The sequence below is a fragment of the Anas acuta genome, chromosome 1 (assembly GCF_963932015.1).
Source record: "Anas acuta chromosome 1, bAnaAcu1.1, whole genome shotgun sequence".
Lineage (NCBI taxonomy): Eukaryota > Metazoa > Chordata > Aves > Anseriformes > Anatidae > Anas > Anas acuta.
In genome coordinates, this window is record NC_088979.1 from 129,796,092 (window position 1) to 129,810,932 (window position 14,841).

Genomic DNA, 14,841 nt, shown 5'->3' on the forward strand with positions numbered 1-14,841 from the left:
TTCACAATACCTATTATTTTTTTTATTACATTACAATAAATAGGAGCAGTACAGTTTGACAAAAAAAATGACAAATTCCAGATCACTTCACAGCACATACTCCTAAAAACATTAAAAATTTTAAAACAAACAGTGGTCTTTTTTTTTTTTTTTTTTTAAACTTAGTATCTGGTACGACCAACATTCCGGTCACACAACCAAATGATGGAAAAACTGGATCACACTGCATATGTTCCACATCAAATAAAGCACAATGTACAAAATGTGCATGTTTCAGTTTACACTATACAAAAATAGTTAAAATACATTCCAGGTAAACATATTACATTAAGAAGTCATTCTAGTAAGAAGTTGGCACTCAAGAGGAAAAAGCAGAAGTATTTTCAACATGAAAACACGAGACAGTGGAATAAAGAAATGTTAGGAAAGATTTACCATCTATGTAGCTTTATGTAAACTTCAGACAAAATGATTTGTATACAGTTTGATGGTCTTTGAAGGTAATAATTGTATTGCTTTATAAAGCAAAGAGTAGAAGATTGTGTGTCAGGATTTACCCATGACAGAGATCCTGTTATTGTAACAAATTCTATGCAGTGTAACTTTTTTTTTCTTAAGTTAGGGAAAAAATTTAGGGCAATGAGACTGGTTAAAATAATTTTCAGTTCTGAGAAAACCAATGATAAAGTTGTTTACTGGTGTTACATAAAGCTACCATAAGGTGTTACTCCCTGACACATGGCAATTTAATGTATTAACATGGTAAGTGATTCACATGTTTATTTAGCAGTTACTATCAGAAATGATAGTACATCCAGGTATGTTTTTTGAAAGCATTTCAAATAGGGAAAAGACAGAATAATTATGAGATCAACGTGTGCAAGCTGCAATCCAACATGCTTCACCAAATCTTTACAAATATTAAGACAAAACTGCACAACAGTGGCAAGGATGAGCTTTTTTTTTTTTTAATGTCTATAAGGGCAAACGTAAATAGACTGTAATAATTTGATTGGTAGCTACAGATCACACTTACTGAAAAAAGTACTTACATATAGCTTCATATTAGAGCTATATTGATCTGCATTTGATGATTAAGACATTTCTGCTAAATTTATTTCTCCTACCATTTTTAATTAAATTAATATGAGAATTTTAGACCAGCCCTAATTTTACATGCAGTGTGACTCAGTTACCAAAAATCGTAAGTCATCTTAGGATTGCTTCTGTTTGCTCAAGATATAGTATCCAGTTTTGCTATGTTCTTCATATATAATCAAGAGCATCTAAAATGTGCAAATAACCAGTTGTCTCCAATACATCTTTTAACATTGGATGCTGTGAAATGTTTTGTAACATTAAGAATTTGTCTGTATTCCTTACTGGCCCTTAAAATGTAGTGCTAGTCTCTCCTATTACCATTTTTCACAATCTTTCATAATCTGAAGTATATTTCGTATCAAAGCTGAAAAGGGAGAGACTGGGTTTTGGTGGGGGCCTAGGGGAACAAGCAGTGCAGGCATGGAAAGGCATTCATTTGTTAAATTCTCAGCCACATTAGTTAAAGAACATGCAGCAATCCAGACAGTATACTTCCCCTAGCAGCTCTGCAGCTCTCCACCTAACAGTCACTGCTGTATTTTTCTTTTTTGTAGAAAGAAAAATATTACATTTATGCAGTTGCACCTTTGACATCATATAAAAGGTCTAAGTTACACTGATATATTAGAATTCTACTGTGTACAATTTCCATGTAATGGTTTAGCTGTACTTTAGGTTACGGAAATGCTGCTCTTCCCTGTTCCAAACTTCCAGGATTTACCAGTCCAGTGTCCTGAATTACCCTACGTCAACATCATGTTTAAGTTTTTAGGGTACACCAAAGCCACACTTTTATTAAATTCTACTCTGCAGCTGACTTAGGGACTAGTGTACCTTCTGGAACTGAGTCCACACTAAAAGCATCTAACAAGGCAACATTTGCAGTAAGATGACAGGAACTGGCAGCACTGCAATTACTGGCTCTTACTTTGGTGCAGAATAGCTGGACTACTCGAGTACCAAAATGGAAAGCTTCTGCACAAATTCTGCATTAATTCTGATCAGAAAATAAAAAAGGAAAAAAAAATCACAAGAAAATATAACCACAGAAAAAGACAACATTAAAATCTTGGTCTAGTTTCATGACAGTCTAGACACTGGAATGCCACTCACCAACCATATAATCTGTGCAACAAAACCAGCACTTCACAAACATCACACAAACATTGAGTCTGGGAACAATGTTCTACGCTGAAGATTTGTGCAAATTCCACACCATTTTATGGCATTGTGGATTTCCAAATTATTTGTATGAAGCAGCTAAATTCAAGCTCATTAATTCATTGATTTGAGGTTACTAGAATTTAAAAATCCCTCCCCTATTTTTACATAAAATAGGCATCTGGAAATATTTCATGCCACCCTTGGGGAAAAAAACAAATGGTTTTAATTTGCTGTATAATTTAGGAGTCATTCTGATTTAATTCTTATGATAAATTCTGGATCCATGTATGAATTAACCTAAGAATTTGAATCAACTTATCTATTAAGGCTTTCTAGTTTTTCCTACAGACACTAAGGGTGAAATCTTGTACCTACTGAACAAAGCTACTTAAAGATAATTTACTGCTATGGGGTCAGGAGAGCTAAGATATCACCTTGGTGTCTTCAGACACAAGAAGTTAAGTGAAAGTCTTAAAGCAATGCATTAACAACAGCAAATCAATCTAATTAGAACTTTTACTTTTTCCATTGCCAGATGTGCATTATTGTCTTTTTTTTTAAATTTTCTTTTTTTTTTTATAGAAAAAATATAGTATTTAAGGAGTGACCGTGACAAATTGCAGTGAAAAATTTTTTGTGAAAGTTTTATCTTTACATTCATTAGAGTTGATCTGAAATGCTACAAGACTAGATGCCTAAAAGCAAAATCTACAGGAAGACTATAAAGGCTTCTGGTCTCTCTCTATTGCAGTCAGTCTAAATTAAAAGGAAGTCTGAAATGAAAGTCTCTTTTGCTAACTAATCTGTTTTCCCAACTAGATTTGAAAAAAAAAAAAAAAAAAAAAAAAAAAAGGAAAGGGGATGTTAGAATGTGTAGAGCATCATTTCATTGTTTTGTTTGCACACAGAACAAAAGTTCACAATCAGTAAGAAAAATAGGAAGTTAGCGACTGTGCATGCACCAAAGAGTCCTAAGACAGTTCTCAGGGTTTTTTTTTGTGTGTGTTTGTTGGTTGTTTTTTTGTTTGTTTGTTATTGTTTGTTTGTTTTGTTTTCTTCACAGGCATTGCTAGTTCAAGAACCAACACTCAAAGAATACTGGCACTTTAAGAGGAATGAAGTTTCCACTGTCATTTAAAACAAGCATTCAGGTAAAGCTAACAGGATCATGAAGCAGAAAGTAAAGTAATGCTAAAACAAATGCTAATAATTTAGTGTAATGTACAAAAATTACTTAAGTATGTCTTAAGAATAAGGATAAATTGTATTTACATAATTATACACTTTGTCTTTGTCTTCTTTTTCTTCTTTTTACCATCTTTGCTCATCTTCTCTTTGTGTTTTCTGATTTCTCGAACTAATGTATAGAAGGCATCATCAACACCCTGAAAAAACACAGAGGTGCACACATTAAGATCACATTAACAGACTTAACTGTCTAGGTAAGTACAGTCTGTTTTCATCTGACCAGATGAAGTGACTTCAGGTGAAGTGTGTTCAATCAGCACTCTTGCTGCCTGCCAGGAGAGCCGACACTGTCTTCTTGCCGAAGCCTTTACAACATCCCTAAATCAAGCTGTGCATTGGAGGAATTGCTGGGGCACCAACACCCTCTCGAGCATTTCTAGATTTTGGGAATGGGCACCTTGGGAAAAATGGATTGAGATGGATGGGGGACTACAGTTGTCTCCTGTCACATGAGATGCATGTCTAACTGCATCACGTCTAACTGCATCACTGTACATGGGCAGCAGGGCCCACAGGAGAGCAGCTCTAGGCAACAGCCAGCCAGTCAAGCATTTGAACAAGTCCTGGCTACAGGCTGTTCCTCTCCTGAGGTCTGAGGAACACTAAGACACCCAAATGAACTATTCTGACACCAGCAACAGCTAGCATCATCTGCCTGCCCTTTCTCTACTATTCCCAAGCTGGACTTAGAGCAGCCTGCGGGTGAGTTACTGCCCAGGAGCTGACCACAGACATCTGCAGATACAACTCCGTTAATAATGTGACTCGGGAACATGTACTGCTCTCCTGTCCACATAGGTGGGGCATATGTTGTCCCACCTCAGACTAGAAAAGCACAGGTACCGCATCTTTAGATTCCAAGTATATTACTGCTACTAGATTTCAGAATAAAACTCTGAAGCATTAGCTAGCTTTGCTTATGCCTTAATAATCTACATGGCTTTTAAAAGTAACTATAACTATTTGCAGCAATAATTTGGTACCAAAGAGATAGTTATGATTAATCTACATATTCATGTCATTTGTCATGCACACTAATACAGTAATCACACCATAGTGTTGTTTTGTTGTTTTTTCTTAATCGTCAGATAAGCAAGACAATCAAATCAATCCCGCATTGCAATGATAGATTAGTATTTGATAAATCATTCCATTCAACCTATATGAAGACACATGAAACACATTAGCTGTGTATTCTATCACGTACAGTCATTTAAAATCTCCACAGCTCCAACAGTCAAGCTACAGACACAAATGCTAATGTTTCTTCACACTAAGTAACTTCTCCACTTTGGGGGAGGGGATAATTATAACTGAGGAAAATTAGCTGTTTTGACCAGAAATCTGTATGCCTGATGTGAACCATAATCAAGTAGAGTGTTATAAAGTATACTTGTATACATACTTGAAATTACCTATTTATGTGATACAGTTTATTTATATTATTGCCTACCTTTCAGGTTGCCCCAAATCCCAAATGAGTATCTGTGTTCTCAGTAAGCCCTTTACATTTAATACTGATAGTTATAAAAAATATTAAGAAAAACTTAATTTTTCACTGCCTTACTCCTTGCGTTATCTTTTAGATATGTCAGAAGTAATTGTGTAATGTTAATGCATCACAGTAGCCAACTGCACCACTATAGAAACTGATCTAGAAATTTGGCCCTACAACTGACAGGCAGCTTTCTACCTCTTCTCAGCTAGTTTGCCTTCAAGCTGACAATTAAAATCAAGTCTTAGTTTATTCCTGTATACCTACTTCAGCGGAAGAGCATAAAGTGAACTCCAAAAAAAGGGCAAAAATAAAATGTCAAAAAATCAGCTTATTCATTGCTGTTTCAGTCAACTACCAAATGGTGATGAAACCATTATATGTTAAGTCCAAATGACAGTGAGATGTTAACTAGCTACACCTAGAAAGCAATGCTTCCAGTATAACAAATTTATTAAAAGTTTTCATGTGTCAAGTTTATAAACATGTTTACAAATAACTAATGTTAGATCAAAGTCCTTAGTAGCTCTACCACCAAAACTAATAGTAGACTATGCAACATCTCATGACATATAAAATACTCTTGCAATTAAGTTTCTCTTAGTTTTAAAGTGCTATTTGTCAAAATAAAATTGATGTACCACACCTAGCAAAAGTACCCACAGTTCTGGAAAAGGTTATGTCTTTTGAAAGTTAGAAAAGCTAGGTATTATTTCATAGACAGCTACTTTATTTTACTTATAACTTCAGCATTATTGCACAAAGTATATTTGGCAATGTTCATGTAGGGAAATGATCTACAAATAGCAATAGTTCAAAGCATATCTTCTGCAGTTCTCATCTCAGACAGCCAACTAGGAGGAAAGTAGTAATCATCAGTCACAATAGAGAACAGTTTCATTCTTACAACAAGAAAAACTTCTGTACAATATTCATCTACAGGACTATTCATATTTCCTTACAAAACTACTTTAGCACTTTTTACTGTGCTAGAAAAGCATTCATTACAAGGACAGTTGTTAGCCCTAAGTGGCATCTTCTAAGACAAAATAAACAGAAATTGCAATTGAAGTCTTCAAGTGAGCAGTCTACCTTCCTTAAACTATATTTTGAGTAAATACAGAGAAAGCAACTCATACAAAGTAATATTGTGGGCCTTTAATCACAGGACTTCACAACTAAGGTTGAAATCTTATTCTATCTAGTAAGGTGTTGATCTTTTAAATACAGTGCATGTTGCAAAATACTTGTGAAGAACAACTTTCATCCTTGCATTTACACCTTTGTAACGCAAGCTTTTAAAGTTATTAATGACATATATACTAGTTTCTGTATTTGAACAGAAATTCCTTTTAAAGTTAGGTAATATAACATACAAAGCATTTAGAATATTTGTGTTAGGACTGAGGGATTCAAAATAAGCTGATCTTTCAGTCTGTGGATTAAATGTTAAAAATGAAATTAGAACACAAGTGGAAACTCTGTTTAGAGAAATTCCCTAAAGGCATCAATACTACAAAATCAAATGTGGTCAGCTTCCCCAGTTACTTTTTTCAGTAGCAATGGACAGCATGCAGCTGACTTTTCTCCCTCTAACAATGGAGTTATTGTGCACAAACTTTTCAGGAAGCGTAAGATGTACTGAATGAATGAGTGCTTTAAATCCAGGCTTAGGATTAGAAACTCAAAATATATGATGTATGCTCTGAGCTCTACCACACAGCCACAATAAATGTATATTTGCTCTGAAAAGCAGAGGCTGAGAGTAGGTTACTGCATACAGTACAGAGCTTGCTCTTGACTCTTGGTTTTCCAAAGAGTATCTAAGAAACATGAAAGGAACAGAAAAATCCCACTGTTCCTGCAGAAACAACTTGATCCTGGCTACAGCTTCTCTTTGGGGCACCACAGTTCTATCATCCTTTGGCCATACAGAAATCTGGATGTCTGGTTATGTGGTTACAGGCACGTGTGCGACTTGGCAAGTAAGCTGGATCTATCAATAAGAAACCATAAAATCATAAGGAATTAGGATTCCTAAAGGACTGCAGCCTCAAAAAGATCTTTACAAAAGTTTAAAATCGTGGAAGAGTCTTTTAAATATATTTAATAAATACTACAATACACACACAACAGTTGTGAGAAAGTTAACATGTATCTCTCTGTAGTTCCATGGAAAAATCATTAAATTACTTTTAAGCAAAAATCTAGAAGTTAATGAACTTTCATAAATTAAGTATTTTTACTAACACAGCTCAATCTGAATTGCTTGTCTAGATGCTTAATTTATACCATAGAGTAGCTTTTCATTATAGTATGTTTTTTTAAATGTAAAAACTTCTTAATGCTTTCGAGAGAGAAATCATTTGGGATCTTACACTGAGTTTCAGAATTTTCTCCTTGCTTGTTGGAAATGAAAAAAAGGTTTTGTGTACTTTCTGCTTTGTGTAACAACCAAAGGAATTAAAATCTTGGAAAGTGTCAGCAGTTAATAATAATCTGGGTAGTACAAGGTTGCTCAAAACTTTGACAAGATCGAAGTAACTAAAAAGGCACCTTGTAAGCGGCAATAAGATAACTGAATATTCCTAGAGGTACCAAAATGCTCTGAACCATCAAATTTGACTACCCACAGACATGAAAGGAAAATAAATACTGTGCATCACTTCAAAGCGTGCTATAGTGAGTATTTCTGAAGTTTTGAATACCAGCTGAAAAACTTGCATCATTAGGTGCTGCTCTCCTTAGCTTTTCTACTATACAGCAGACTGAAATAAAATACATATGTCATGGAATGGGAATTAATACAAGCCAGAGTGTTTTAAATGCTGGACTTCTTATGCCACTAGAATCACTACTAAATTACAGCTGTACCACAAGAATTTTGGAGTACGCCTCCTCCAGCTTAACCTCCTGCATATGAAGTTGCTGAAATGACTATCAGTACTTTGAAGATTTTTAAAGGAATTCATTTGAGTATGAAGATGAATGTCTTCTCTCCTGAGCAGGCACTCTGCAAGTTCTACAGTCTTGTATCCAAGACTATTTTTGAAATAGGATATGGAAAAAAGAAACAATATCCATTGCTGACAGAAGAGATTTCCCCTGATATGGGGAAAAAATAAGATGACATACTTCTTTTGGAAGCAGGCAGAAAGAAAATAGAAAGCAGGTAAAAAGAAAGCATACATTCCCTGAGCTATATTAAAAAAAAAAAAAAAAAGAGAATCCCAGAATCTGAAAAACAAATAAAACCACAATTCCCAACATCCTATTCTCCTCCAGAGGAACTCTAAGAAAAGGAAAAGCAGAAAAGTCAAGATCTAGTATACCAAAAGAAATTTTACTTCAAGGATTACATATGAATGCTTTCTTTACTAGACTAATTCTGGTAATGGGGATCAAGTGGGAAATTATTTACTGAGTGAAAAGGAACAAACCTTCCCATAGGAAGAGGAGCTCAAGGAACAAGGTCAAACCATTACCAAGGTGGAGGGCAAGGGTTTAGTAGAAACACTTAAAAACATCTTACATGGAAACAAAGGCACTTCACATCATGGCTATATTAGTAAGACAGCAAAAAATGGCATAGTTGGCTTTCAGAAGACTACAGGAAGGAGGCCTAGACAATTTTAATTCTTATTTCACTTATCAAAAGCAATCTTTATCAAAAGCAAATATCTGAAGTTGCATCTTATAGCAGTCATTCACTCTTAGCTTTTCAGTGATATAATAATCCTGAGATCTAGTAAAAAAAAAAAAAAAAAGTTACATAATAAAATCTCTCCCTCCTCCTTCTGAGGATTCAATTCTCTTATCTAATGAAATCTTCCTACAGGTACAAGAGTCTTTTTAAGATGGAATTTGAACTCCACTACCTTTCTGCAAAGTGTTCTAAAGTGTGAAAAACACTTCTTAAAAAACAGACACTACCTTTTAAACAAAAGGAAAACGCCGTATCATCCTCCTGCTTGCAAAGTATATAAGGAGTAATAACCCACTTTCTGATTTGTTGCAGAAAGAGGTAAAAAAAAAAAAAATAATGGGTTAGTAATATATGCAAGGAGCTATTTTGACGGTTTATCCAGACATCACTGGAAGTGATTGAGACTAGCCCTTTTTCCACATCACAGATTCTTCTCTCCTCCTTCTTCCTATTCTTCTTGGAGTGCATCATTAACAAATTATTTGCAACAATTCTGGATGTGTTTTTTTTTCCTCCAGTTGTACTTCACTGTTGCCTTTCCCCCTCCCCCCCTTTCTTTTTAAAGCCACAGGAGAAAAAAAAAGTGAGGAACTCCTCTTTCTGCACCTCAGAAGGCCTATAAATGTTATCTTTTTCCCTCAGCTCATCAGCTGAAGGTTCACTCAAATGTCCAACTTCAGTTGTATCTGCAACTGATCTGTATTAAAATATTTTCCTCTCAATTTCCTGACACACAAAATTATATCTGCACTTTACAGATGGAGACCGTGACATGCAGGAAAGACCTCCTCTTACTCTATTTATCAAAAACCTTTAAAACAAAGCAAATCCACGTGTTTGCTAGGAATATTATTCAGGACTATTATACTGCAATCTGATTCGTTTTATATCGTAAATTATGTAATTAATCATAAAATGTCTGATTTGCAAGATATTCTCAATCAGCTTTATTTGGCAAATGATTTGTAGAACTTACCCTGTTACATTACAAGACTTACCCTGTTACATTACAAGACTTACCCTGTTACATTACAAGGCATTTTTTAATTTTCACGCACCCTGGAGTCTTTTCTTCTTTGCTGATTTTTTTCACTCTGTACTGTCGAATCTCTCGCACCAATGTATAAAAAGCATCCTCCACTCTCTGCATTGTAAAACACAACTCCTTAAAAACTGCTTTATTATCAATTGACATACTGGAACACCCATGGCAGAGGAAAAAAACACCGAAATTATGAGCTTTACTTGAGGAAAGTATATGGATCTCTAAATGGTCCACAGAAAAGCTGTGTTCATATTACGTCCAGAGATAAATATCAAAGATTCTGTCCATCAGAACAGCACAATGGAATAAAACTCTCAAAGATGTCACAGAATAAGCCACAGGACCTGCCTTCCTAGCTGACAAAATTTCTTTCTTACATAAGATCAGCCTTGCATTTAAGGTACAGTTTAAGATTTAGCCCAGTACCCAACTTCGTCAAGCAAACTTTTTTCTCCTCAATATATTTAAAATGCTGGGTCTGCATATTTGTTGCTTGATAAGTACTTTTTAATGCAAGGAACTGAGACATGCCAAAGAATTTACTGCTGAGTAATTACCATGAAATCTATTCTTCGAGACTTTTCTTTTCCTGTGCTAGGTAGCACTAGGACAAAACAAAATAAGAGCAATTTTCTTCCATTTCTTCCAGTGCTGAAAATAACCAAGCTTGTATTTCTGAATCTTTTCACACATTTTTGTGGGCATGAATGTATTTAGCAGGCACAAAACCCTGTTAGATTAGTAACTAGGGGGTACTTGCACACAGTTAGCCAACTATTTTCACTTCTTAGCCAAAGTGAGAACCTGTTACTCTTTGGGCTGGCAAAGCAAGCTTGTTTCTTCTGTTCTTGAAGTACTTGAGTTGCAAAGATCTGTGCCACAAGCTAACAAAGTATAGAAAAATTCTAAATCAGGCATTTTGTAACAGGTTACAAATAAATTCCCCTAAGAATACATTATTGTTTTTAAAGCTCCTTATAGAGCAAACACGATGCTTCCAGATGTAGGACAGTGAATATTTGAGTCACAGCAAAGTGCTTTTTAAGAAGCATCTAAAGTATATCTATTTCAGAATAACTTTCAAAGTAAATACTTATTGTAATTACAGAGGTTATTTTTCCATGCAGACATAGCAACAAGTTCATTACTGATAATGTTTAAGGGCTTAGTTCACATCCACACAAAAGGCTCAACCACTCTGCTCTTTCTGGGCTACTTCAGCACCTGTCCGGGTAGATAACAACACTACGTACAAACAGCCTGTGATGCTCTGCTGCTTGCATCTTCCTTTGGTTAATGGGAGCTCTTCAGGCATGCCAGAGCAGTGTTTCACTCTCCCTGGTCTCATGCCTTACCTTTCTGCAGCTATGTGTTTATATCACTTAGAGATGCCGAGGACTGAAGAATGGTGTTAGCAAATACAAGATGAAAAGGTACAGCGCCAGCTTCAAGTTGGTGTTAAGGTGTAGCTGTGGCTTTTAAAGGGGATAGTAAATCTTTCATTTGCCTTCCTGTCAGTTTCATCACTTGTCTCCTCAGTCACATCGACTGTTGTTAACTTACTATAAAGGTCAATAATTGGAATAACAGTGGAAGAGACTGAAGATCAAGGAACACAGTACAACCACGTAAGCCCCCAAAACATCAGGATTATCCAAACACAATCCAGGCAGTTTTTCCTTAAGTTCTCTCTCCAACCCATCTTTGTATTATACAACTCGTAACAAATATAATTAACATCTACTGCTGCAGTTACTGGGTCATTTTGCTTGATCTGTACCATCGGTTATCATATTTCAGACTCATTCTTAACGCACAGCTGTTTATCTGAGGGTACGTCTGACCTACAGCCATACCAATTTTTAATATTAAATGGATTTTATTTTAATTCTTGGATTGTATCTGTTATGCTAACAGGACATGTTTTGTATGTTAGACAAATTCCTAAGTTGTCCTATATTTCAGGCCTGAAAGTTCGCAAAATTTAAAAGAGCCATCAAAAACAGAAAAAAAAACAAAAAAAACACAAGTAAAGCTCATACTTTCATGTTTTCCTAGAAGACATGGAAACTTATTCCATTAAAAACAGGAAAGAGTAAACATTGATCTGCTGCTATGTGCCAAAGTACAGCCTGTACAAGAATCAACGTTTTTGCAAATTTACTGTTTTGCAGTAGAAATACATAATTTGATTATGGAGCTTACACATGAATAAATCGATAATTCTTCACTTAAAGTTTATTGCCAAATTCCCCATCACCATCAGGAGCTGTGATTTGCTTTAGCAATGCAGAGAGAGGGAGAGAGACAGACAGAGTAAGAGAAGAAATTGCTACTACTGCCACCATCAAGAACAGTCTTATGAAGCTATTGAGAGAAATTATTCTGAGAGAAAACTGTATACAAAGAAAGACATTTGCTAATTTCATTATTACAAGGTGACATTTTTAAAGAGCCAGGTGCCAGTTTTAAAAATAAGTCATTTTAACAGCAATTTATTTTAATAGCTCTCAGTATTTTTTCCTTAAATGAACCTGCCTCACACATCTGGAATATAATCAACCAGTCCTTTTAGCTGACATAAATGGAATTAAAAATATCCTTTGGCAAATATTAAAAACACAATAGCAGTTTAGATGTGAACAGCCTGAAGAACCCATGACCTCTAGGACAATGTTGCCCTAGATGCTTTTGACTTAGAAGATAATCTTTCTTTGCAAGTAAGCATATTTTAAAATGAATGTTTGGCTACTTCAATAAGAACCAAAGCATAACCAGGAATTTTCACCTGTTCTGCTTCTATAAATAGTGCTTAAAAGAGATTAATGAAGGTTAACCTTGAACCTCAAAAGCATTCCATTCACCTTTATACACTTTATAAGAGTTGGTATCCTAAAACCAACTATTATACAAACAAAAGTATTCCTGTGGACATGGACAAAAAGAATTATCCTCACTTGCGTAACAGTACACCTGACAAAACTTTGCAGATACAAAGTCAGTTCAGCCAATACATGGCCTGCAAAAACCTACTAGCTCCTGCTACATGAGGTTAAGGCTCTTTTTGTTTTTGCTGTCTATAAATACAATGCCTCAAAGGACTATTTGGAAACTGTTACTGCAACTCAGCCACATGCAGAAGTAACTTTCACTAGTTGGGGTGGTAGCATTTATTTAAAGTTGTGTTATCTTATAAAGGTTAAATACCAGACGTACATCACCACACTCACATAAAATACTGCACAAAATCAGAATTGCAATTACAAATTTAACCACTCAAAAGTTAAGAAACACCAGAATTACAGCTGTCTGTCCTACCTGAAACTTCACCATTGTTATACACATGTACCCCTTTTTTGGCTGCCTCTATTTATGTTGTTAGGTAAACAGCAAAACTGTTTTCCTCAGCATCCTGGAGTCATTCAGCACAGATGTTGGATGCCAAAGTTCTGTTCCAACATTATCAAAAGGTTTTCTTTTTCCTGAGGCCTTGTCCTTGGGAAGGACCGAACTCTTCTGGAAAAGTTTTACCTTACAAACAATTGGCACAAAACAAAAGCTCAAAAAAAAAAAAAAATACAATTCAGCCTGCACTGTGAAGTCAAGTTATAAATTACCAAAAACAAGATTTTAAAAATGGAAAGTGTTGCACAGCTATACACATAACAGCAGCTTTAAGTGAAACATAATATTGTTAAACAGATACAACAAATCCCTAAAAAATTACAAGTCAGTCCAAGCAAATTGTCTAAATTATCAGTTATTTGTGCATCTTACCAGAGGCATAGGAATAAATGTCTGTAAGTGCTGCACCAGTTACACACAGGTTCTCTCCAGACATCACAGCATAAAAACAGCATCTTTGTCATGTAGGTCAACTTAATTAAACACTTCAAAAAGTATATGTTCTCAACAACTAAAGCGTACAGTAACTCCTACATACCTGTTTTTCCTTTGAGTCTAATACTAGTAGGACAGTAGCATATTAAAGGATACCCCCTAATCCCCATCTTCATTGCCAGTCAGAACCAAGTAAAAACAAATACACTAGCTTTCATAACAACTTATTAGTGCACTTCATTTCAGTGTTATTCCGTTTCCTATTTTTGACCTAGTCTATCATTTTTTTAAGATCTTAAGTAACAACTGAATTAGTTGGAACAGATGTGAGATTTTGCCTGAGCATGAAATGCTTTCATTTTTAAAGATAGGCCTTGGCAATCAAAACAGAGTAGACTGACAACTCCTTTGCATTTCTGCCTCTCTTACTTCCCTAGAAAGCCCCTCTGGTTTTAACTCCAGCAAAGGTGGGGTGCAGAGAAGACCTAAAGCAGCTACGCAGCAGGGAGCCCTTCAGCAGTGCATTAGTACCTACATTTGTGTGATGGCAGATATAGGAAAGGAGGAGAAAAAAGGTTCCTACTGCTGAATAATGATGTCAGGCCTTCTGCACATTCCAGGAGTTATTGGACCATCAACTACACTTGTTCATAGACAGACGTTCTGCATGTAGCCAAAGAGTATCAGATTTTTATTTTTATTTTTTATGACAAGGGCTGAATTCTGCCCAATAAAAATATAGTCCACAGACCACATCCAGCTCACAAAATGGCTTGACCCTCTCCCCCAATTTAAAGAGTTACTTTTGAAGAAGTGGTTTTGAAGTGGTGTTATGAACACCACTATGAAAGAACCAGCAAACATACATAATGATTCAACTTTTAGAATGCAACATTCTCAGCAGAGACTAGTATGTTTCTTCACTTTAAAATCTGAGACCTTTAGGGACCCCTTATCTGCAGAGGGTGTAAAGCTTGACTTTGAAAAACAAAGGCCAGCCAGACCCCTTCTATTATATTTCAATTGGCATTACCAAAAACACAAAGTCACAGATTAGATTAGAAGACAAATTGTAGCAGTAACAGTTCATATGAGACATTTTTTGTCCTGTGAAACAAGTACAAACCTCTGGCAGACCTCTTGAAAGACGTATCTGGATGAAAGAAAAAAAGCTGATAGTACTTCAGGTAAAAGAAGACTAGAAGAGTGGACAGGTGTGTTGACTTTTGAGCATGCAGTTTT

The 14,841-nt window shown here is 35.5% G+C and overlaps 1 protein-coding gene across 4 annotated transcripts in view; it reads right to left on the minus strand.

The window, feature by feature from the left end:
• Positions 1 to 14,841, minus strand: part of KRAS (KRAS proto-oncogene, GTPase) — a 26,107-nt gene continuing 11,266 nt past the window's right edge. Inside the window, exons 5-7 of one of the 4 annotated variants that reach the window (XM_068655748.1) lie at positions 9,743 to 9,858; position 9,691; positions 1 to 3,650 (exon numbers count right to left, since the gene is read on the minus strand). In XM_068655748.1, the coding sequence (XP_068511849.1) occupies positions 3,534 to 3,650; position 9,691; positions 9,743 to 9,858 (234 nt within the window). In that variant the 3' untranslated portion in view covers positions 1 to 3,533. Of the gene's footprint in view, positions 3,651 to 9,690; positions 9,692 to 9,734; positions 9,859 to 14,841 lie in introns of all 4 variants that reach the window. The other 3 variants (XM_068655743.1, XM_068655728.1, XM_068655736.1) reach the window with 3 other exon arrangements.